Source organism: Heloderma suspectum, chromosome 15 (genome assembly GCF_057233095.1).
Source record: "Heloderma suspectum isolate Gila_16-S chromosome 15, 16-S_ref, whole genome shotgun sequence".
Lineage (NCBI taxonomy): Eukaryota > Metazoa > Chordata > Lepidosauria > Squamata > Helodermatidae > Heloderma > Heloderma suspectum.
The window spans coordinates 23,928,713-23,953,510 of record NC_139472.1 but is presented as its reverse complement, the minus strand read 5'-3'; the positions used below and the strand labels follow the sequence as shown (position 1 = coordinate 23,953,510).

General features: G+C 51.1%; 2 protein-coding genes across 4 annotated transcripts in view; one reads left to right on the top strand and one right to left on the bottom strand.

Moving 5' to 3' along the window:
• Positions 1 to 2,135: 2,135 nt before the first annotated feature.
• On the top strand, positions 2,136 to 11,590 carry TNFRSF9 (TNF receptor superfamily member 9). Its single transcript, XM_084822157.1, has 7 exons — positions 2,136 to 2,386; positions 2,500 to 2,556; positions 3,149 to 3,289; positions 4,319 to 4,385; positions 4,472 to 4,593; positions 6,201 to 6,323; positions 7,902 to 11,590. The coding sequence occupies exons 1-7, from the start codon at positions 2,299 to 2,301 to the stop codon at positions 8,024 to 8,026; spliced, it is 723 nt and encodes a 240-aa protein (XP_084678283.1). The 5' UTR covers positions 2,136 to 2,298; the 3' UTR covers positions 8,027 to 11,590.
• Positions 11,591 to 13,691: 2,101 nt separating this feature from the next.
• Positions 13,692 to 24,798, bottom strand: part of LOC146335493 (uncharacterized) — a 29,302-nt gene continuing 18,195 nt past the window's right edge. For 2 of the 3 annotated variants that reach the window (XM_084822161.1, XM_084822162.1), the window contains one exon: positions 13,694 to 15,330. In XM_084822161.1, coding sequence (XP_084678287.1) covers positions 15,064 to 15,330 — 267 coding nt within the window. In that variant the 3' untranslated portion in view covers positions 13,694 to 15,063. Of the gene's footprint in view, positions 15,331 to 24,798 lie in introns of all 3 variants that reach the window. The other variant, XM_084822160.1, reaches the window with a different exon arrangement.

Below are 24,798 nucleotides of genomic sequence, written 5' to 3'. Positions count from 1 at the left end.
CTAGGATGCAGTTCACCTGGCCCTGGAGATTTGAACTCATTCAAAGTCATTAGGTGTTCCTTGACCATATGCCTATCGGTCTCAAGCTGCAATCCTGCCCCTTCAGCCTGTACTTCGCCTTTGCCAGGGGGGTCATTGACCCTCTTTTGGGAGAAGACTGAGCCAAAGTAGGAATTGAGCACGCTCTGCCCTTTGTCATCCGTTATCATTTTGCCATCCTTATTTATTACATGAACCATTTCTTTCCTCTGCCTTTTACTATGCACGTAGCTGAAGAAAGCCTTTTTGTTGCTTTTAGCTTCCCTCGCTAACTTCAGCTCGTTCTCAGCTTTAGCTTTCCTGACGCCATCCCTGCAATTCCGTGCTACCTGCCTGTACTCTTCCTTTGTCGCTTGGCCTTCTTTCCACTTCCTATATGTGTCCTTTTTTGTTTTCAGGTCATCTCTTAAGCTTTTTGTGAAGCCACATTGGCTTCTTCTGTTGTCTTGCACCTTTTTTTCTTGTTGGAATGGTTTGTAATTGTGCCTTGAGAATTTCCTTTTCTAAAAATTCCCACCCATCTTGGACTCCTTGTCTCGTTAGAGTCGCTTGCCATGGGACCTTCCTTATCATTGCTCTGAGTTCATTAAAATAGTGAATGTCCTGCCTTAGATGCTGGAGTGGCAAATTATGTGCTTCCCCCCACCCCCACAAAGCGGACTCCTAGCCTCTGCCTTGCTCCAGCTATTGTGGCACTGTACTGGGTGCTCTGGAGAGCTCCGCCAGCCGCATCTGCTGCAGTGGGAGAGTGGCCAGTGGGGCTCTCCAGAGCAGTCACCTGCCTTCTGGCTTGCCAGAATCCTCTTGGGATGGTCCAGAAGGCAGCCAGACTCTCTGAAGAGCCACGTCAGGTGGAGAAAGCATCCAGCACTGCTCTTCAGAGAGCTTGCCTGCAATGAGCGCGAGCTGGAGCTGGAGCAACTCCCCTATGAGTAAAGGCTACAATAGCTGGGACTGTTTAGCTTAGGAAAAAAAGTGAGCGGGGGAGAAACGGCAGAGGTGTACAGAATTATGCATGATGTAGAGAATGCGGGTAGACATTTTTCTCTGTCTTTCATAATACCCATGAAGCTGATTGGCAGGAGCTTCAGGGCAGATAAAAGAAGGGATTCCTTCACACCTGCATAGTTAAACTATGGAATTCACTTCCAGAAGATGGAGTGGTCACCACTGTGGATCTCTTTAAAAGGGGACTGGACAAATTCATGGACAAGAAGATCAGTGGCACTTAATCCTGACGGCCACGTGCTTCCCGCAGCCCCAGAGGCTGGGGAACCCAAGTGCGAGGGGTTGCGCCGTGCCCTGCTGCTGGGCGCCGGGCCGGCCACTGTGTGAGCAGAGCGCCGGCCTAGGTGGTGCCTCCGTCCGACCTGGCGCGGCTCTTCTTACGACCCACGGCGCAGGGCTCTTCCTGCGGCCTCGGTGCTCCCGGGGTCCCCGGCGTTGGGAGGCGAAGCTGCGGGCGCAGGCCGAAGCGCCCTTGACGCGGCGCCTGCCGTGGCTGCTGCGGCGGAGCGGGAGCGCATCGCTCGGGGCGCCTGTGGCGCGGGGGCCGAGGAGCTGCCCCCGCCCCGCCGCCGCCTCTCCCCGCGCGTGCCGAAAGGGCGGGTCCGTGGCGCGGCCGCTGCGCGTGGTCCGCACCGGCCCCAGCGGCAGGTCCCGGCGCCCTGGCCGAAGGCTCTTCCCCCGCGGCTGGGCTCCGGACCGGCGGCGCTGGCGCGGGACGGAGCGGCTCGGGGAGGGGATGCGCCCCGCGGCTGTTAGGAAGGCGCGCGGGGCGGGAGGGGCGCCTGGGGCCGCGGGAGTGCGCGCCCCGAGCGGCCGCTCGCCCCGAAGCGTCTCTCAAGCGGCGCCCAAACTTCCGCGGCCCCGTCGCAGGGCCCCGTCGGCCGGACGCGCCTTCTTCGCGCGCTCCAGCCCCCGGCGCACGGGCGACCCGCTCGGGGGGCGCGCCTGGGGGCTCTGGGCGAGCCGCCGCCCTCGCCGGGCCGAGGCGGAGCCCGCGTCGCCTGCCGGAGATCCCCGCGAGGGCGAGGGCGGGGGGGCTCCCTCCCCCCGGAGGCCACGTGGGGACCCGCCCCCCGCCCCGGGCGGCCAGAGCCGGCGCGGCGCGCCGAAGAGCGCACAGGCGGCGGGCCGGGGAGCCGCGCAGCGCCGCCGCCGCCAGCCCGCCTCCCGTGGGGACGCGCCGCTTCGCCTCGCCTCGCCCGCCTCGCCCGCCTCGCCGGGCGCGGACCTGCCGCTGCCGGGGCCGCGAGGATGGCGCGCCTGCTCCCGGCGCTGCCGCTGCTGCTGCTGCTGGCGCCGCTCTGGGGCCGGGGCGCGCGCCGGCAGGCCTGCGAGCCCGGTGAGTGCGCGGCGGGGGGCGCCGCCCGCTGGGCCGGGGGCGGGGGGGCCGGCCCCGCCGGCGCGGAGGGTCCCCGCGCCCCCCGCCGGCTAAGGCGCCTCTGGCTTTTGCAGACACCTACCGCGAAGACCCCGCCGGGATCCACTGCGTGGCCTGCCGCGTCTGCGACGGTAAGTCCCCCGCCGCGCGCAGCCTGGGCCCGGCGCTCCGCGCGCGCTCCCGCTCAGCTCCAGAGACGGACCCTCCTGCAGGCTGCGGTGCGCTGCGCTGGGCTGCAGGCCCCCGGCGGGCGGGCTTCCAGGAGGGCGCCGGTGCGAATTCTGCCCGGCCGGCGGGCGCCGTGCCGGCAGAGCGGCGCCTCGGCCCGCGGGTGGGCCTCGCTGCCCTTCCCCCGTGCAGCCCTTGCTGCAGCAGGCCGCCCGCCCGCCCGCCTCCTGCGGTGCCGGGCGCCCCGCGGATGGGCGCCTCGGCCCCGGGCACAGCGCCGGCGCGTGGACGCGCGCCGTTGCCGGCCTGGCGGGCTCGGGCTGGGCCAGCCTCGCCGGGGGAGACGCCACAAGCCGCTCGGCGGGCCTGGGCTTTGGCGGGCCTGCCCCGGAGCGCCGTGCTCGGCCCGTGCGCGCAGGCAGCGCGTTCCGGCCGCCCAGCGCCTCGGGGCTCCGCCGAGCTGCCCCGAAGGCCCGGCCCCGAGTCAGCGGCGGCTTGGCTGCCGGGACCGCCTCAGATGTGGCGGGGGCCTTTAGAAGCATTTCCCTTCCCAAGGGGAGAAGCGGGAGTACGCGCGGAACTGCTCCGACTCCGCCAACGCCATCTGCAAGTGCCGCCACGGATACTCGTGTGTCGAGGCAGCAGAGGAGTGCCGCACCTGCCAGTGCGGGCCCGGGAAGGAGGACGCAGGAGCAGGTGAGCCCCGGCAGTGAAGCCTGGCGCGGGGGGGGGGGGCGCGGGGGGCAAAAGGGCCTGGAGAGAGAGGCGGGGCGGGAGATGCAGGAGTCTAGGAAGGAAGAGGTGATGGTGGAGGGGCCGGGGCTGGGGGGCTGAGGAGGAGGAAACTGAAGGGCAGCAGCCAGAGGAATCCCAGGCCAGAGTGGGCAGGGGCGGAAGGAGGCCAAACCATCGCCCGCCCGCCTGTCCCCCATTCTGCAGAGCTTCCTGGGCACGAGCCTTGTGGTTTTGCAAGATAAGAGATGCCCCCGACAGAACAAGGTTGAGGTCCATTGTACAGGCGTGCTCCCTCTCAACAGCAGCACCCTCGTGCTGCCCTTTGCCAGCAGCACCCCCTCACTTCCTGTTCACACCTCGAAGTCTTGGGAGACTCCGTGGAGATGATGTTAATCAGCGAAGCGGCGGCTGCTGTATTTGTTAGAGGCTGCAGCGATATCTCCCAGTGCCAAAGCAAAGTGTCTTCCTGCTGCAATGCATAATGCAACCAAGCAGTCAAAATAAACAGCACTGAAGGCACATCACCCACAAAAGCTGTTTGTCCAGAGGCAATAGCAGCCTCAACGAAATGCATGTGCACAGCAGTGCTGGATTGTGCTGCCTTCAACTCTTGTGCATCAGCAGTTACAGATCAAAAATCTAGCCGCCATCCTGAAAATGCCTGTAAGCTTTGGAGCCTCATTAACTCCCATGAGGACTCACTGTAAGCCAACAAGTTACTAGCCCACAATGTTTCTCTTGCCACCTGCCCACACGGACCTTGGTTAGGTGCCTGTGTCTTAACAGGAAAAATTAAAAGCACTCCCTGGCCTGGCCTCCTGTGGGGGATTCTTCCCCACCACTGGCAGCCAGAGGAGGAGCGATTTACGAGTCCCCCCAATTTGGTGAACTTGTGGGGGAGATCAGAACATCGACCAGGCTTGGGGGTGCTGGGGCTGGCTTTGGACCTTTGCTTCTTGTAAGTGATGCCTACCTGTGTATTTCTCAAAGGCTGCCAAAGTTGTCCTGAAGGGACATTTAACAATCTGGCCAGTGGTAAATGCCGACCATGGACACGGTAAGTCCTTTTAAAAAACACATCTCTAAGTGAAAGAGTTGCTGGATCACGCGTGTGTTTTAATGCCACTTTGTGATTGTCTGCAGTTGTCCAGGCAATAAGATCTCAACTCCTGGGACAAAGAAGATGGACGTGATTTGCGAGCCACAGCCGGAAGGCCCCACACAACCTCCCACATCCGCCATGGCTGTCTCCACTAACCTTGCCGGTGAGGGCTTCTTTCATCTTTCCAGGGAAAGGTGAAGGGCTGGAAATTTGCCAGAAGTGGCTCTACAGCCTGCAAGTTTGGTGAAGATCACGTTGAGGATGTTTGCTAGCAGCAGCAGCCGCCGCGCTGCAAATAGTCGCTGCTAAGAATGCGGTTGTCACCATCAGGACTGTCTGCACTGGATTCCCTTCTGGCCTCACTGCTTGCAATCCTTCCCCCACCACTCCAGCCTGTGTACTGAAACGCTCCATAATACTCCACACATCTCCGCGCACAGAAGTGTCCACAAAAGTGTATGGCAGAATAAATTCATTAGTCTTTAAGCTGCCACAAGATTCTTTGTTGAGTACGTTGAGGGAAAGTGGAAGAAAGGCCAATGGCAGTTCTGGCTTAGAACAGGGGGACACACTGAGATGGCGGATGATACAGACCTGAGGGTCTGATACAGACCATGCGCTCCCAGTCCTGGTTTGGGAACTCCACTCCCATTTCGTCAGGATTTGGAGGTGTGGGACGGCCTCATGGCGGGGACGGGGCCTCCCCAGTCTCAGTGCATGGCCCTCGGTCAGCTTCCCCGGGCTTTTGATCACTTCCACTCAGTCGTTTTGCTCTCTGAATCGGTTTCCCATTCTTCCAGGCATCCAGATAACTATTAGTTTCCTCTTGCTCTCTTTCCTTGTAGAATCTTTTTTTTTCATTAAGGTTTAGGATAGTCTCATTGCTTGGGTTATTGTAAAACAAATCTGAAAACGAATACTGACCAAGAAAATGTTTTGAGAAGAAATGTCCACCATCCCTCCGTGGAAGGAGTGTGATCCAGCGGAGGGCTGGGTGTGCGTGTGGGAAGTACCCTCTTCTTGTGAGACTGTCATGTCCCACAAGAGGTGAGGAGGTATAAGGTTTTCTTTCAGGCTTGTGGAAGAGGCAGGGACAGTTGTTACGAAGGAATTTGTTGATAATTCTTAGAAGATTGCATGAGTAACAGAGGTGATCTTAACCTACTAATCTCTAGGATACATTAGTAGTCACTGCCATTCATTAATGTGATTGGACCTTCTTGTTAACAGAGTACGTCATGCAGCCATCTCTCTGGATTGTTTTTTTCTTCCCAGATAATTATTTCCACACCTCTTGGAAAGAGCAATGGCCACATTTTCTTGGCTCAAAGAAAGGGGTGCCTGTTCTAGAATACGTCCTGGAACAGCCATATCCCGGCTGGAGATCATGGGCTGGTAGCCTGGGGTCCCTCTGGGGCAAGTCCCTCCGCCCTGGCAGAGAGGGCTGCGGGGGCCGTTGGGCTGCCACTGGTGAGGGGAAGGTGCTGTTGGCCGCACAGGCTAGAGTCCTTCCTGCCAGCAGACCTCTTCCTGAGGAAGGGCTTTAGCAGCACGCTTCTCCTTCAGCCTCACAGAGGTCATTATGATTCTGTTTTACTCTCTAGGAACGCAGGCTGGTTCAGCCCACCTGGCTTTCCCAAGGAAAGGAAGGCTGTGGCCCTGTTTCCCCTGAGCCCAGGCGCACCTGCAGCGAGTCTCGCAGCTCACCCCCCGTTTCTCTCAGCTTTGTGTTGCTGCAGCTTCTGAGGGATGTTTTCTGCTTGTTTTTAGAGATGGACAGCCAGCTGATCCCCATCAGCGTCGCCCTGATAATGGCCCTGCTCCTGTGCGTGTTTCTCCTCCTGCTTTCCTGCATCTTCTTCAGATCCAGGGCCCAAAGGAAGCTCCTGAAATGTAAGGCCAGAACGCTGCCTTTCGCCAACATCGCCCTGGGTGTTCTCTCCCCCTCCGTCTCGGGGCTCCGTGCCCTGCTCTTTGGAACTCCAGGTTGGGCTGGGGCCTGCCTCTGGAAGAGGGATGAGTCCCCCAAACTCGCCTAGGACCCCCCTGCCTGCGTGGCTGAGTCCCACAGAATGTGGCTGCCCAAACATCTGGGCTTCCACATTTTAGTTAAGACAAGTATCTGGCATTCATGGCTGCAAAGGTATACTTGGAAGGGCACGGGCTATTTTTGTCGAAAGCTCAGAAGCCAAAAGGGGTGTTGGAATCAAGCTGGGGGCCAAGGGCTCTGGGGCCCTGCAAAGCTCCTGTTCCTCCCCATGGTTGGCAAACTGGGATTGCGCAGAATAGCATAGGCCGCAGAACGAACTGTGCCCGAGAGGCGGGAGCTTCTCTGCTTATCCTGCGCAGTGTGTGCCGACAGCAGGCATCCGCGGCCTTGGCGCAAAACTGTTTGAGGCCAGGACTGCCGCTGTGCTGGTTCCAGCCCAGTGCCTGCAGTGCTTCCCCCGGGCTCATCTTTCCGGGCCCCAAACTAGAGGGGCTGTGCTCCGACCTCCACGCCCGAGTGTCTCCACCCTGCAGTCCTGAGGGGCCTCCTCCTTCCCTGTGTCACACCACGATCTCTCACAGCAATGGGAAAGCCGTCCTGCTGGCATTCTAGCTGGAGGCCAACATGCAGCCAGGGGGCCAGGCTTGGGTGATAGGCTGACGCGCGTAGGCTGAAATTTTAACCCGGTCCCCTTCCTGGATCAGAACACAGTGGGCCCATTGAAAGTGGCAGCTCTCTCGGCTGTGGCAACCCAGGTGCGTCTGGGGAGCCCACAGCCAGGGTGTGATGGCAGCAGGCAGCGTCCCGCTCCGCTTTGCCCCACGCATCACGCCTCCCCGTGGAGGTCTCCCTGTAGCAAGAATAATAACGCTTTGCGCGCTGGCACAGCGCGTTCAAGGGCTCAGGTGCGTCCCGAGGATTACCTACTTGTAGATGCCCCGTAAGGTAAGCCAGAAAAGCCAGGCAGTCCTGTCCATGCTTAGCTGGGAAGACAGGCAGGAAAACAATGAAGTATGTCTGTTTTTAGAAAGCCATCTAGGCTTTCACTCTCACTGCTGCTTGTGCCAAAGAATGCCATACATTACACCCATCTGAAACCCCCCCTAATCCATTTAACTTGGGGTTTGGGGAGCTGGTCTTTGATTTTAAAGAGTGGTGATGGTTTGGAACAGTTGGCTGGCGTTAGCAGGGATCTTTTGAAACCCTGTGTCTACTCAACCAGCCCTGTTTGTGCTGGAAGACCAAGCAATGGCCTCCTGGAGAGGTCTCCCTGTTTCGTGAGTGACCGTGGCAGGTGGGTGCTGGAGGTCCTGCCACAGATCACTGGCCTGTGTGCATCTAGATCACATCTGGATGGGGGCATTAGAGAGTCTGGCCTTGTGGAGGACAGAGCCTGGGAACTGAGGTCGGATTCCATCCTGTCTGTCTGTCTTGGGTGCAATGCAGTAATTTACACCTCTCCTTCCCCCGCCCCTCCATAGTGCCCCATGGGCAGCTGGCCCAGGAGGTCGACGACTGCAGCTACCGCTACCCAGAGGAAGAACAGGGAGGGAACAGTGAATCCACAGGAGGGCTGAAGGGGGAGCTACTGGAAAACATCCCGTAACGAGTCAGAGCTCCAAATCTTCATCAGGAAGCAAATCCTGGTTTCCGCTGCCAAATGAAGAATGCAAAAGGACTCTAGCAGATCTATCTCTGGAAGTATCCCTAGTTCCCAACCACAGCCAGAGATGATCCTTTAACCAGCTCCAAAAACTTATCCTCAACAAGTTCGTAGTAAATTGAAAACGGGTGATCCCAGGCTTCACCGGCCTTTGCTGTTCTCCCTTGCAAAGCCCAACTGGAGCGTTCTTTTGAAAACCTGTGCTGGAATCATCGCCTGAAGAGGCTGCTGTACGTTGCTTTGGGCTTAGATGAGACTAATTTGGGGAGGGGGGGAGTCAAGGTGGAAGAAGAGTCACTGGGTCACACCTTTTGCACTGCAAAGGTCTTTTATGACAGAATGTGGGGGGTAAAAATGTGCGGCTGACATTCAAGTGAACTTTCGAGTGAGAGCCCACACCCAACCCTGCCTCAGAAGTGCCTCTGCCATGACGTGAGGGATGGTGGCCACTCAAGGCTTACGGGGGCGGTGGTGGGGAGGTGGAGCCATCCCAGGGAGCAGTCCGTTGGGGAGTGCTGCTGCTCAGCGGCCTCCATCTCGGCGCTGCTTGCGCAGGGGGGCTCCCAGCAGACTGGAGCGGTTGGGGCGCCACTTCGCATTGCGTGCCAGCGCTTCGTGGGCGCCTTGCCCTGCGGGTGTCTGCCCTGCAGCCTCTTCACGGTGGGGCCAGCAGAAACCCAAAGACCACACGGGCCTCCACAGTTTGTCACCCGTTTCCGACACCCTCCCACAGCTCGTATTCAGCGCCCACGGAAGAGCTCAGCTTCTCACATGACGCATGACACAGCCTGTGCGTCGTCTCTTTGGTTGAGCCAGTTTTGGTGGTTTGGCTCAACGGAAACATCTGTGACAGGCTGGCTGGAGGGCCTTTGATCTCGAGACCTGCAAGGGTGGCTGCCTTCTGCCCAGCCTGACGGGGTTTGGTTTCGAGGGGGGGGGGGGGTGCACAGTAGCTCAGCACAGTTGTGGCGTGGAGACTAAGAGCTGGGACTGTGTTTCTATATTTATATACCACCGAACTGAGGATGGAAATATTTGAGAAGAAGATTAATATTTACCTCTACGTCAGCTGAGAGTGCCTTGACCTTTCCAAGCCACCTTGAAGGGCGGAGGGTACATTTCTTGGCTTAGAAATAAGTTATGATAAAAATGTAGACCAACTCCCTGTGGGATCTGGACCAAGAGATCCCAGCCTTTGCAACACAGAAACCAGCATCATGTATATGAAATAGAAGGTGTGGACATGCAGCACACACCAGGGCCAGGTGAAAGGGAGCGACAGCAATCCTGTGCATGGCTGCTGGGAAGCTTACTCAGAGAAGCATAGAATAGTAGGGCTGGAAGGGGCATACAAGGCCATCGAGTCCAACCACCTGCTCAATGCAGGAATCCAAGTCAGAGCATCCCTGACAAATTGCTGTCCAGCCTCATCTTGAACGCCTCCAGTGTGGGAGAGCCCACCACTTCCCCAGGTAATTGGTTCCATTGTCGTATTGCTCTTACAGTCAGGAAGTTTTTCCTGATGTTCAGCCGGAATCTGGCTTCCTGTAACTTGAGCCCATTATTCCAAGTCCTGCACTCTGGGATGATCAAGAAGAGATACTGGCCTTCTTCTCTGTGACAACCTTTCAAGTACTTGAAGAGCGCTATCATATCTCCCCTCAGTCTTCTCTTCTCGAGGCTAAACATGCCCAGTTCTTTCAGTCTCTCCTCATAGGGCTTTGTTTCCAGTCCCCTGATCATCTTTGTCGCCCTCCTCTGAACCCTCTCCAGTTTGTCTGCATCCTTCTTCAAGTGTGGTGCACAGAACTGGACACAGTACTCCAGATGAGGCCTAAGCAGTGCTGAGTAGAGGGGAACTGGTACTTCCTGGGATTTGGAAGCTATGCTTCTATTAATGCAGCCCCAAAGAGCATTGGCCTTTTTTGCAGCCACATCACATTGTTGGATGCACACTTACTCCCAGGTAAGTGTGCAGAGGATGGCAGCATTAGAGAACAAACTTAGCCATATGTACTCTAAAGTAAGCCATTGTGTTCAATGGTGCTTACTCCCAGGTGATAAAGCGTGTAGGATTCTTTCATAATGGGAAAAATCCAAAATCCCAGAATTTTTTATTCTGTACTTTTAAATCCTCAAAACTTCACAACTGGAGAATTTCCAGTCTGGGTTATGTTCTTGTATTTTCCAAATAAGACAAGGTAGGTATATCCTGAAATGGAGATAAATCTTTTGTATTTTGCAGTTTTCAAGGTGGGCCAGATTATTTTAGGGCATTTGCAGCAAAACTGAGGGTGCAGTCAAATAATAACAGCAAATAGGGACCGTAGATTTTCCAAAAAAGGCATTTTCCCCTCAAACATCCAAAATCTTAAAAGCTTTCTAGAAAATGTGCAAGCAAAGTTGCTGTATCAGAAAGCCAAGGTTTTCATTCGGATGGCTACAATGCAAAAGCTAGTGACGTGTGCTGGGTTAGGGGTGACGCAGAAATGTGGGCGTTCTGATCCGCTGTGGATGTTATCCAAGTCTCAAATGACCAGAGATGTACAGAGCGGCTCGTCTCCTGGTTAGCAAAGAAGATTCTGCTCTATTTTGCCGAAGAACGACTTGCAATGCAACCCTGTACACGCCCACTCGGGAGAAGGCCCTGTTGCAGTTCATCCAGGGTAAATGGCTATAGGGCTGCATCCTCAGGGATTGTGTGTGCGTGTGCTGTTACCAGATTCTGGTGAATGTTCAGTACGTGTGGGATCTGCATACCCCTAATGGGGAGGGCTCATCTGTTCATGGAGGCCTGGGATTTCAGGAGTACCCAGCAAGCATCTCGCCTGGAATGAGGCTGCCTGCACGTGATGTTTTGCCATGTGTGGTCATGAGACCTTGCTTGAGGGGCTTCAGGGTGCACCTCTTTCATCTTCAAACTGAATGCCAGCTGAGGGAGCTTCTGCATCTATCCAAATGCCCCCAGATCCACGACTAAGCCCAAGTTCACATGCCAGGAATAATGCCTGTGCCTCTTCCTCAGCTTGCCCCACCCTCCTCCTCCCTTTGTTTCTGTAGTGTAGATTGTAAGCTCCTTGAGGCAGGGACCTGCCAGCCCTCACTCTGTCAAGCAGGGGTGGGGAGCTTCCAGAAGTTTTGGGTGACAGCTCCCATCCTCAGCGGCTGAGGCAGCGGGAGCTGAAGTCCAGCCACGCCTGGAGGGGTGCAGGTCCCCTGCCCTGCTACAGAAGGCCGTGGGCGTGAAGCATTCACCGGCCTGAGGGGACAATCCAGCCTTGAGTTAACAGGTACTTTGCAGGAGTTACTTTTACAGCCATTTTTACAGAAATGTGATGGTTCCATTACCTATGGCTTTATATATTAAAGAGACGTTTGTGGTAGCACTTGACAGAAGCCCCACGTGCTGTTTGCTACTGTAGGGCTCGCTATAGATGTATATTTTGTAGTGAATAAATGATTCAAAATAAAACTCCCGTTTTTTGCTCTGCCCTTCTGTTTGCCTTTGTACAAGGTTGCCTTGGTAGCCCACTGGGACCCAAGAGCCCTGGCACCTGGAGATACTTGTGTAGCACGGAGCTATGGCCCCTCTCCAGCCATCCCAGCAAACAGGAGTCCCCACAGGAAGGCAAGGGGGGGCACAAGGAAAATAAGTCATTGCCCCCAAACCACTTGGGAAGCCGCCAAGCCGGGTGGCGTTTCCTCCAAACTAGGCTTGAGGTCAGCGAGGAGGCAGCCTGCGCCCCCCGCTTCAGGAAGCCAGAGGTGGGGTCGTGCACCTCCTTGTTTTCCTAGCACGAGCCCCCCCCCCCCCATCCCTACCCTTGGTTTGTCTGCTCTGTATGTGGGGCTGTTTGGAAAATGGCTTGGAAGCTTCAGTCCATTACAAAATGCCACTGGGGTGACATTCAGACCGTATCGCGCCAGATCTGAAATTGCGGCACTGCTCAGCCGCCAGGCATAGTTCAAACTCCTGTTTTTGTCCTTTAAACCCAGAATGGCCCAGGAGCAGTGTAACTCAAAAACCGCTGGCTCCCACATAATCCTTGGGTCCTCCTTATGTCCGTGCCCCCCCTCCACATCAGGCGACGACTGGTGGTGATCAGAAACGGGGCTTTCTCTGTGGCGGTGCCTGTTTTGGGGGAAGGGAGTGGCCAGAGAGGCTTGTCTGTTTTTAGCGTGCCAGGTGAAGACACCCTTTGCTCAGGATTTTTACCCCTGCTCTTATCACTATATGGTTCTGCCCTCTTGGCTCTGGGCTTATGGGGCTTTAAAACTACCCATTTTTAATATTTGGCTGTTTAAATTGTTAGCCCCCATAAGAGCCCATCTGGCCCTAAAGTCCATTTGGCCTGCCGAGGGGAAACGTCATACACAAATTCCTGGGAGGACAGAAATGTGAAAGCAGGGTGGGTATGTGACCCTGGGCACAGGCAGAGCACATCGAAATGAGAGGAAATGCACCAGGGTGGGGGAGAGATTAAGCCCTTCAGGATTTGGAGGTAATTTGAACTTGGTGGAATAGAAAACGGGTGTATTCCTTGTTGGCACTGCCTGTGATGCTGCATTGCTGATGTCCCATCACCCTTCACAGTCCTCAGCAATCCTATACCCACTTACGTGCGAGTAAATATTACTGAACGCAATGGTACTTACTTTTGAGGAGATGTGTATCGGATTCTGCTGTAAATGAGACAAAAAGCTGGCAAATGCAGTGACTCGGAAAAGACAACTGTTTATGACCTGACAAGCCCTCAGTGCTGTATGAATTTCTCTGCACCTTGATTCCAGAGGATCTCCGCTGAGTATTTGGTTCAGCTGAATGCCTACAAGTGATCACAAGCTGAATATGAGCCAGCACTGTGATGTGGCTGCTAAAAAAGCTAATGCAATCTTAGGCTGCATTAACAGAAGTAGAAGGGTGCTTCCAGTGAGATGGCTCTTAGTGCTACCAATGAGAAGGCAGTATGCAGTTATTCCATCTTTTCTTTCTTAATGCATCTTTTGCAGTAACAAAAAAGATGGTAGAACCAGTGGGAAAACACAGGCGAGTTATGAGTTGAAGCTGACATTGCCTGGACAACCCCGCCAGCCATAAAATGCTATGAATGAGGCAGGGGGATAGCCCCATCAAAGCCTTTCCTGTATGCATCCCAGGTCACAGGAAGAAAGACTTCCACTCTATTCTGTGTTACGCTGCATCTGGAGTACTTTATCCAGTTCTGGGTACCACATTTTAAGAAGGGCATTGACAAACTGGAGCATCGCATCCAGAGAAGAGCCATTAGGATGACGAGGGGTCTGGAAACAGCCTGTGAGGACTGGCTGAAAGAGCTGGGCCTGTTTAGCCTGGATAAGAGAAGATTAAAAGGGGACATGATAGTCATCCTCTAATATCTGAAAAGCTGTCATGTGGAAGACCAAGCAGAGTTTTTCTCTGTTGCTCCTGGGGCAGAACCAAGGGGTGGGTGCTGTGGCTGTATCTGTCACTGTGGAGTCAGCATGGAGGTGGGGGTTGGACTAGCTGATCTCCAAGATCCCTTCCAATGCTATGATTCTGGGATATGTCTCCTGCTCGGTTTATGTAAAATGGCAAAAACATTGCAAGCACTTTACAGTAAGGACTTCTTTATTAAACAAAAAACAAAAAAAACACCCCCAAAGATATATTAATTCAAAAAGAAGCTTAGTGAAGCTCACTTTCTCTGGCACCAAACCCTGCTCCTGACACAAGCACAGAGAATACACACAACCACACAAAATTATATTTTTTAACAGAAGCACAAACCTAAAGTATTTAGCACCTGTTGCAAACTGCACATCTTGCAGTCCAAGATCCTACAGTGTTGGAACCAATACTGGGAAGAAAGAGGTTCACCTGCTTGAAAGGGTGCCCTGTGCGAGATTTATTTTTAATTTGCTTCAAAAACAGGTTGTGCTTTTGCCTATATATTTTCTTAGAAAATCATGCATTTGATAGAATATTCTCAAACACTACCAGCTCATTCCCTCTCTTAGCTTAGCTTCCCATTCCACATTTTAGGATTTCACTGTGAAGGTAGGCCTGCCTAGGCCTTGTAAGTAGTTTGGTTCAGGCAAGGTGCCTGATGGGATTGAGAGTGTGTGTATGTGTCTCACCATGAGAAGGTAGTGTAACATGCTCATTATAAGCCAAAAATTCCTATCCACCAAAGGAGCTCATCCCTGAAGATAAGCAGGCAGCTGTGCTGATAAGACTGTTGCTGAGCTAAGTTAACGCTTGAGCAGCCACAGTGTATTTTCTTTGTTCTCCAACTTTCAGTCTGTATACATGCATCCTGTTTTCTTTCTTTGGTGAGACATTCAGCCGTGATGTGCTTTAATAAATTTCTGACTGTTCAACATAACCTGCCTTGGATATTTCCTTAACATCACTCAATCACGTAAAAAGCTGCAGCCAGGCTGGGAAAAGCCTTGGATCATCTTGGGCCTCTTTGGGGAAAGTTTGTTTGAAGGCATCTAGGGTTCCCACCATTTCCACCTTTCCTGCCTCAGTTTTCATTCGCAAAACATTTCATGCAGTTTCTTGTTTTCTTTCTCTGGGACAGCAGTATAGAAACAATGTTTTCCAAGAAGGATTCATGTGTGGCCCCCAGACACACTCAACAGCACACATGGACTGGATTATGCCTCTCACCATGTGGCAAATGGTGCCTGACAAAGCTGTATTCCACTACAGTAAAATCCCACAGTCCCACTGGAGGCCTCAAGACAGCACATTCACGAGCCTGAAGCATGGATCCTGAAAGGTCTGGGATTAAGAACCCACCCAACAGCAACCACGTTTGCCCCTATACAGTGCACTACAACCATGCTGAAGCAACCCATTCCCATCTAAGTTCTTTTGAAACACAATTGGTGGTTGCAGTGGCAACCTTTTACATTTGCCTTGCTGGAGGTCTAAGAAACCATTTCTGGGACATAATAAAGCAAACCTTGACTCAAAAAGGGGCTGCCTCGTGACGGACACAGCCCTTGGCAAAGAGGCCCAAGGGCCATGGCCTTTTCTCCTGGAGTCCTTGCAGTGGAGGGAAGGGATGGATCGCCAGCCGCTCACTGTTGCTTGCAGCCTTCCTTTCTGCCCTTAGATTTCTGGCGGCCCACCTTTTCTGGTCGTCGCTTGGTTGGTGACACAAAAATAGGATCTGCAACCTCATCCAGGTAGTCAGAGAAGCTGTCCACTGGAACTGGTCGTGCCGGGGCAGCAGCTAAATGAGCAGGATGTGGGGGGCGGGGAGGAGAGAGAACTCCAGTTGTCATTGCACTACCAGCCTCCTTTTCCACGCACCAGGTATGAGACCCACCCACCCACCTCCCTTTTTCTTCATCCCCCAAGTTCAAGTTATTCTTACGAGCCAATCTCCTACTTCCTGCTATTCAAAAAAATTTTCTGGACATGTGAGTAACAGTCACGTGAGAATAATAGAAAGCAAAGATTTGGCATGTGCAAAGTGCCACAGGGGAGAGAATAAAAGACTCAAGTGCCACACTGGAGGGATCAGATAGATGGCTGTTCCTAATCTGGTGACCTATTCGCACGTCCCACCTGGGCACCGTGTTTCCAGAGTCCACACAGAAGCAACCCTTTCCTCCATCAGACTGGTGCCTCGTTCCAAGTCCTGCTAAGCTCTGTGGGGCTCCCTCACAACCAAGGGTGTCTAGCATGGCCCTCTCTGTGTGACTCTGAGGCCTTGGGAGCAGCTGGCCAACTCATCAGCAGGCAGCTCCATTCTCTTGGCCTTAAGATCTTCAGCAGTATTCCGGCAAAGTTGCAGCCTGAGGGAGAACCAAGAATCACAGGCAAGTCACAAACCTGACTCTCTCGCTGCTTGCACTGTCAACTCTACACTATTCTTCTCCCTCTAAAGCCACCTCTCTTGAAATTTGGTTCCAATTTCTAATGACAATAAATGGGTTTCAGGATGTAACTTTTTTTCAAGATTGCAAATTTAAGGAGCCTGCTGTATCATTCACAGGGTTACCAGTCAGGGCACTGACTTGATGTCACGGCCTCCTCCTGTGGGCGCCTCCAAGCTTCCCAGGGGCTGAGCTCGGGGCGGGGGGGACAGCTGTGCAGCTCTGCTGGACCTCCTTCTGGCAAGAGAGCAACAGGGCGCCACAAGTAGAGGCAAACAAGGTGGGGCGGGGGCCGGAGAGGGTGCGCTGAAGATCCTGAACAGATCGGTCTGCAGACCCTCTGGAGTCTGTTTAGTTCAGCTGTGGGAGTCTCTCTTTTGGAAACCGTAAAGGCTCAGGACCTGTGATTAAGATGCCATCGCTAATGGTGGATGCTGATGGCCTGCACTCATAAAGCCCACTGACAGGGATCCCTTTTCTTCTCATCCATGTGGGAACAAATGATACCGCCAAGCGGAGCTACGAAGAAATCACGTCAGACTTCGAAGCTTTGGGAAGGAAACTCAAGAACTTTGGGGCCCAGATAGTTTTTCTGACCATCATCAATTTCTGAAGAGCGTAACCGTTAAGCTTTTGCCGTGGGATTCCCTGCAATGAAGAAATCTCACTGATTTGAGTGTCCAGTGTTACACTGCCTGAGTGTGTGTGCTGAAGAGACCGAGAAACCAGACAGCATGTTCCTGGCCAAGCCAAAATCACGCTACTACCATGCTCCTGGAAGCTGCAATAAACTGTGTAAGCTGGGAGTCCCAACCTGATTGAGAAGAAAAGAAGATATTGGAGCAACTGTCTTGAAAAACAGTGAAATCTGTGTAGCTGGCTGGCTGATGCTGTCAGTGATGTTACAACTTTAAATTAAGACTGTTTTCCTGTTTTGAGACCCCAGCAAAGAAAGCTAACCTGAGTTATTTGTTGCCCGTGCCAAAGCAAGAATTTGGCTGCCCTGTACCTCATCGTGTCCTGTTTTAAGCTTGGGATTTACAAATACAGACAAACTGAGAAGCTTGCCTTTGAAGTCCTGCAAATCACCCCACCACCTCCCGGAAGAAGATTAATGGCTACCTGAAAAATGCAAGTATAAGGCGATGCCCATCACCCCCCAGCGTCCTGAGTTTCGGCACTTTGCTTTCATGTACCAAGTTGAAGGGGAAGAGAAGAAAAGGGGGGGTGATATTGTAAATCCCTGGCTAGCTTGTCTAGTGATAGATAGCCCCGAGAGCTTCCCCCCTTTTCACAGTGCTGTGAGGCTTTTCAAAAACTTGAACTCTCATTGCTGTAGACTGTGTGTCTGTGTTGTAGTCAGCTCAGTGTACAACAGGCTGAGTTGATCTATGACTTTTAGATTTCCTTCTGCTAGAACTCATGCAGCAGAGTTGCGGATGCAAAAATGGTGACCTAAAACTCTTTGCGTGTGTGAGTATGCCCATCCCTTGATTTTGATGAGCCCTGAGCATGCAGCCAGAGGAGCAGTATAATTGCTAGATCTGCTCCATCATGCCTTACCATGCAAAAAGTGTTTTCCATTCATTGCGTTAAATTGAAAAAGTTTGTTGTGTGTATTTTATGATTTCTTAGATATCATAAAATATATGTGATATTTGCAGATTAGTGTTAGTTGCAACTCCAAATGATACTGAGTGTGGTTCCCAATGGATGACAAGTAGAGAAAGACAGAGACAAGTAGAAAAGACAGAGAAATAGAGAAAGTGGCAGACAGATAGAGAAGGGGGGAAAAAAAGAAGAAAGAGGAGGCAATAGGCAAAGAGAAAGAAAATTTGTAGAGAAGAAGCGTGGCCACAGTTGCCCCCAGGGTGAATTAGAAGCAGCTGATTGTGCCTGGAGCTTATTATCTAGGGGTAAAGTAGCCACAATAATGTAATAGTTCTTTAAGATGAAACAAATGTAACTAGAAGGAGAAGAAGAGCCTATCCCAAATGTGCGTCATTGGGACTAGTGTAGGGCAGAAAGGTTTAAGTAAGTGAGTTTAACTTGAAAAAAAAAAAAACACATGAAGAGACAAGGCTGGTGCATAGAGAAGAAAGTTTTATGTAAAAAGTTTGAAACATGATCTGCAATACAGGCAGATCAGCAAGAAAAAGAAAGCAAAAGAAAGAGATTTCTCTTCCCATACTAATGAGTGAAAGTGTTATCAAGCACTTTGCCTGGGAAGCGAAGTTTGTTTACAGGAAGCTGTGCCTGAGAACCAAACACTTCTAGCCTATGCTGAAAATGCTTGCTAGTGTTGTGCTGCCTCACGGGTAACACGTATGGTATAAAACCCATTTAGCCCAATAGCTCGTGGTTCAGAAAAGCTGTCTGATCCACCCACTGGGTACGCCTGTGTGCTGTAAGTTACCCAATAAAGTCTCCTTGTAAGTAACCCCCCCCCCCCCCGCTGGAATCCCAAAACACAAGTGGGGCTAGAGCGCCTCACCCAGTATCAAACCCTGCTGTTAAAAGCCATGAAAGCAGGTATGAAGAAGTCAGTTAATATGACCAAGGTGTCTAAAGTGCTGCAAGGTGCCACCGAGGCCCCAGAGCGTACTTGGAGCGTCTTTTAGATGCCTATCGCCAGTATACCCCCCTCGACCCAGAGGCCCAAGAAGACGTGGACAAGGAAATAGAAGAAGACCCAGCAGAGGCAGAGGCACAGTGTGCCCAGTGTAGACAAGATGGACATTGGTGGCATGAATGCCCAAATAAAATAAATCAATTACACAAAGGAGAAAACCAAAAGAGCCAGAACGGGCGAGAGAGAAGACAGCTTGAGAGGGGCCGTGACATTGACTGTGAGGGGCCGTGACATTGACTTCATGATTGACACTGGAGCGGCATCAAGAGCAAGCAAACGTTAGCCTTAAACAAGAAGTCCAAACACTGGGCAAAGTTCTTCAAGCCCAGCATCGCCTTGTCTTAGAAAATAAGCCCCCAATTCCCATCACAGAAGTTCATCCTTTCCAACCAAGAGATGAAGTATAAGTTAAAAAGTGGAAAAATGACCCTTTGACTCCCAGATGGAGAGGACCAAAAACTGTTATACTTTCCACCCCCACAGCTGTTAAATTAAACCCTGGATACATTGGACACGAGTCAAGAGAGTGAGAGGGGGGGAGTGGACTGTAAATAGGAATCCCGAAAATCCTCTAAAAATTATTCTGAAAAAGCAGTAAGAAGACTCAGGCTAGACCTTACTGTGGGCACACCGGGAGACTGTCCACCCTGCGTAGAGTCAGACCTGCAACTGGAGAAAATTGAAGAAGGGGACTAGACCCTACTGCAGCTAGCCAGATGAATATCTGCCCAGTGTACGGTCAGATCCCAAAGAAGATCAAATATGCATGTTGTAGTGTTAGTGGTGCTGTATTATAGTTCCTTAATAAGGTGTGAAAAAGGGGGGTCTGCCCCTGGAGGGGGAAGTCTGTCCCAGCGATTCGCTGATAATTACTGGCTTCATTTAGCTAACATCACTGGAGTAAAGCATTTTTGTTTACCAAAAGATATACCTGCAAACAGGCTTATTAGCTCTTGCCTAATACCTGTCTGTAAGCATCCTAAAAGAATTCAAAACGAGACTATATTAAGCAATTTTAATATAAACTTGACTTATTTCCAAAATTCTGACTGGGGTATAGTTACGAACATCTTACCCCCAACAGAATTCACTCTACGTACTCCCATCGTAGCTGGAACAAATGCCACTTGTGCACGAATGATTAACTGTCAAAAATCTTCTGGGAAACGTAAAGCTATCCCTGCCCCCCCCCCTTCCACTGTAATGAAATTCAAAACGTATTTTTTAATTATGCACATATACTTCTGCCTCATGAATGGTTTTGAACCTGTGGTTCCTGTCATTCATTCCAGCCAACTTGTCTGATAACCACCCATGTTGCCTTAGCCGCCTGGTGCCAATTCTTCCCCCGTGGCCAGAGAAAATCCGTCGATGGCAGCCTAGAGCATTCCAACTAACTGAAAATTGTAATAGCCACCTACAGCTATACTCTGACTCAGAAAAATTGGCATTAGCAGTGTCATTAGTTGGAGTTCCAGGTTTAGCCTTAGCTGATGGTCTGGAGATCAACCGGTTAGCTTGCAGCTTGGCCAAGAGCATAAATGCCACCTCACGAGCATTGTCATTATTAAATAAAGAGTTGTGTAATCTAAGAGGTGCTGTTCTAAAAAAAATCGAGCTGGTATAGATTACCTCTTCCTTCTTCATCATCTGGGTTGTGAGACGCACCAAAAGCTTTGCTGTTTTAATTTAACTGATAATAGTAATGCTGTAGATGAACAGATCAACAATCTGCACCATATAGTGGCTGACATAACAATGGGACAAAACAATTGGCTAGATTGGTTAACCTCTTGGCTCCCAAATCTTAGCTGGCTTAAGGCATTGTTCATCCTAATTCTACCAGTGTTGTTCATAGAAATACTGTTATGCCTTTGCATTCCTTGTTTTATGCGCTGTTTAACCAATCTGTTTTATGTCTCGGCTAGTAAAACAGCCGCCCTCTACGCTCTAACAGCTCAACAAGATATTAAGTAAGAGGGTTGCTATAAGAGTCCTGTGTTATGCTTCGCAAACCAGAATGTCTATTTGCGTAATGAAATGCTATAATTGTAATGAAATTATGCATTTAAGGGGGGAATGTAGCAGCCATATCGGGGGTCAGACTAAGTAGCCTCGTGCAGTATCATGCTTCATGTCCTTGCTGAGCTCTTGCTCTCTGAAATATATGTTTGTAAGCTGATGAGACACAGGAATTTCTTATCTTGTCAACAAAGGCTAAGGTCATAGTGATATGTATATCATGTTCTCTGCTGTTCTCTGCTTATCATAGCTATCCTATAACCCATTTCTTGTATTATAAACAATGGTGCTAAGAGAAGAAATGTTGAGGACTGCAACCCCACACGGGAGGGAGAGGAGGAGCCGTTTCCTATGTGTCACAATATCTATAAAAACAATGTGTTAATGTGCCTCGGGGCTTTTGGCTCTTTGGAAGTGATTCCAGCCTTAAGCCCGCGCGTTAAATAAAGAAAAACTCTTTTTCCTTCACTCCGTGGTCTCTCTGACTCTGAGTTCTGCAACAAGAGGAACTCTGGGGGAAATCGACCATATTGCACTTGAGTTCTTGGTTCTAAGGGAAGCAAAAGCCGAGGGTAGTCAAACGCGTACCCTGGATTTTAGGAAAGCTGATTTTAATCAACTCAGAACAATGATCAGGAAGGTCCCATGGCAAGCGACGCTAACGAGAAAAGGAGTCCAAGATGGGTGGGAGCTTTTAAAAAAGGAAATTCTCAAGGCACAATTACAAACCATTCCAACAAGAAGAAAAGGCGGAAGACAACAGAAGAAGCCAATGTGGCTTCACAAAAAGCTTAGAGATGACCTGAAAACAAAAAAAGGACACATATAGGAAGTGGAATGAAGGCCAAGAAACAAAGGAAGAGTACAGGCAGGTAGCACAGAATTGCAGGGATGGTGTCAGGAAGGCTAAAGCTGAGAACGAGCTGAGGTTAGCGAGGGAGGCTAAAAGCAACAGAAAGGCTTTCTTCAGCTACGTGCATTGTGAAAGGCAGAGGAAAGTAATGGTTGTTCAGATATGAAATAAGGATGGCAAAACGATAACAGATGACAAAGAAAAGGCAGAGGTGCTCAATTCCTACTCTGGCTCAGTCTTCTCCCAAAAGAGGGTCTATGACCCCCCTGGCAAAGGCAAAGTACAGGCTGAAGGGGCAGGATTGCAGCTTGAGATCGATAGGCATATGGTCAAGGAACACCTAATTACTTTGAATGAGTTCAAATCTCCAGGGCCGGATGAACTGCATCCTGGGGTCATAAAGGAACTGGCAGAAGAACTCTCAGAACCGCTGTCTATTCTCTTTGAGCAATCATGGAGGACGGGGGAAGTGCCAGATGACTGGAGGAGGGCTAATGTCCCTATCTTCAAAAAGGGTAAAAAGGAGGAACCTGGGAACTACAGAACAGGCAGTCTGACATCAGTCCCTGGGAAAATTCTGGAGCTGATGATAAAGCAATCCATCTGGAAGCACCTTGAAAACAATGCAGTGATTACTTGATGCCAACATGGATTTGACAAGAATAAATCCTGCCAGACGAATCTGATTTCATTTTTGGATCAAGTAACCTCCCTTGTGGACTGTGGGAATGCTGTAGACATCATATACCTCGACTTCAGCAAAGCTTTCAACAAAGTCCCCCATGATATCCTGATGAGCAAACTAGCTCAAAGTGGGCTAGATGGAACAACAATCCGGTAGATCCACAGTTGGCTACAGAATCGGACTCAAAGAGTGCTTATCAATGGGACCTTCTCCAACTGGGGAGGGGGAACGAGTGGGGTACCGCAGGGCTCAGTCCTGGGCCCAGTGCTCTCCCACATTTTTATGAATGACTTGGAGGAGGAGGAGGTGCAGGGAATGCTGATCACATTTGCTGATGACACAAAATTGGGCAGGATAGCTAATACTTTGGAAGACAGAAACAAAATTCAAAGTGATCTGGATAGACTGGAGCGCTGGGCAGAAAACAACAGAATGACATTGAATAGGGATAAATACCAAGTTCTGCACCTAGGAAAAAGAAACCAAATGCACAGATAAAGTGATAAAGCCGACGAAGCTGTAAAGTGGAGAAGGGACTATACATCACAACAGAGAAACTACAGAACATCAAAGAAGCACAACATCGCAATGGCGATTTAAGAGCGCAATGGAGAAGCGAAAGAGGGCTTTAGGGCGAGTTACTAAGGTTAGCCTTTAACCGTTTCACTGCAGGGGAGCAAAATTTATTTCTTATATCTGAGTAAACACGCAGAGAAGGGAGGATCTGTTAAAGATTAAAAGCAGGCTAACTAAGGTGAATTAGTGTCCCCACTACTGCGGCAATGCAAGGGGTTGTTGCTGTGCTCCTAGGGAGTTTCTCAACAGGAAAAACTACTCCCGCTGGGGAAACAAGAGGGAGTGGGGCATCCCACCCCTTTGACCACACCACTGCCAGGTCACAGAGGCATGCCCAGGATTTAATGCGGGGGGGGGGGGGATGGTACACTGTGGTAAAACCACCAGGGGGCCGCTTTCAATAAAAACACTGGAGTAAAAGGAGTTTCAGAAAATGTGGCTGGCTGGCTGGCAGAGGATGGGTGATGACATCATCTGTCATGAAGGAACTCAGACTGCTCTAAATCACTCATGAAGACAGCCCCGTGGGCATGTCCTATTGTGACTTCTTTACGGTTGGAAGTGATTGCTCGTATAAATTTTGTTCTTGAAAAATCTGTGATAATAACAATGTCCATGTGTGTTTAAATGCCAAGTTCTGCACCTAGGAAAAAGAAACCAGAGGCACAGTTACAAGATGGGGGATACGTGGCTCAACAACACTACAAGCGAGAGGATCTTGGAATTGTTGTCTATCACAAGCTGAAGATGAGCCAACAATGGGATGTGGCTGCAAAAAAGGCAAATGCTCCTTTGGGCTGCATTCATAGAAGTATAGCTTCCAAATCCCGGGAAGTACTAGTTCCCCTCTACTCAGCACTGCTTAGGCCTCATCTGGAGTACTATGTCCAGTTCTGGCACCGCACCTGAAGAAGGATGCAGACAAGCTGGAGAGGGTCCAGAGGAGGGCAACAAAGATGATCAGGGGACTGGAAACAAAGCCCTATGAGGAGAGATTGAAAGAACTGGGCATGTTTAGCCTTGAGAAGGGAGATAGGATAGCGCTCTTCAAGTCCTTGAAAGGTTGTCACAAAGATCTCTTCTTGATCATCCCAGAATGCAGGACACGGAATCATGGGCTCAAGTGACAGGAAGCCAGATTCTGGCTGAACATCAGAAGAAACCTCCTGACTGTAAGAGCAATACAACAATGGAACCAATTACCTGGGGAGGTGGTGGGCTCTCCCACACTGGAGGTGTTCAAGACGAGGCTGGACAGCCACCTGTCAGGGATGCTTTGACTTGGATTCCTGCATTGAGCAGGGGGTTGGACTCGACGGTCTTGTAGGCCCCTTCCAACCCTACTATTCTATGATTCTATGAAATTACATCCCTGTGAAGCAGGGATTAACAGACGGACGGCAAAAGTGTATACTGAGAGCCCTGACAGTTGCAAAGAGACTTCTACTCCAAGATTGGAGGTCAAAACATCCACCGCCTATCACTTCATGGACTGAAGATCTCACTGATCTTGCTTCATTTGAACGTCTCTCCTACTGCCATCAAACACGCATGGACACTTACTTATTTAGAAATATGGGCTGCTTATATTAATGTATATATTTGAAATAATGTAAATCTTTCCTTTTCCCTCTTTTTTATCTCTTTTTTTAATTAAGGATGGTGTAATTAATTATTATGTATGAATATGTTTTATGTTGTTTTTTAAATCAATACCTGGTGGATCGCAAGAAGTCTCCAACTTACCTGTGTCAATAAAATGTTCGTGAAGTGTAAACAAAGCTGTATTTCCCATACCACAGATGGGGCACAAGAGAAGGAGACAGACTGGAGCTGCTTTGCCACTGGGGGCAGCAGCTGCCAGGCCAGAGCCAGCCAGCACAAGATGCTCGTCCTTGCTGGGGAAGCGTCACTGCAAGGATGCCACTGCAAGAAGGATGCAGCAGCAAGGGGATGCTGCTTCCCCCAGGACAGCTCTCGAGCCCTGGAGAGTGCCAAAAAAACCAGGAACTCTGCCAGGCCTGCTCGTCACAGACAGACCCACAAATCTA

What these genes read in the sequence shown, in the direction of transcription:
- TNFRSF9 (XM_084822157.1), top strand. Translation starts at nt 2,299, where the DNA reads ATGGCGCGCCTGCTCCCGGCGCTGCCGCTGCTGCTGCTGCTGGCGCCG. An exon ending in GGCCTGCCGCGTCTGCGACG is followed by an intron (nt 2,557 to 3,148) that starts GTAAGTCCCCCG and finishes TCCCTTCCCAAG; the next exon opens with GGGAGAAGCGGGAGTACGCG. An exon ending in GAAGGAGGACGCAGGAGCAG is followed by an intron (nt 3,290 to 4,318) that starts GTGAGCCCCGGC and finishes TATTTCTCAAAG; the next exon opens with GCTGCCAAAGTTGTCCTGAA.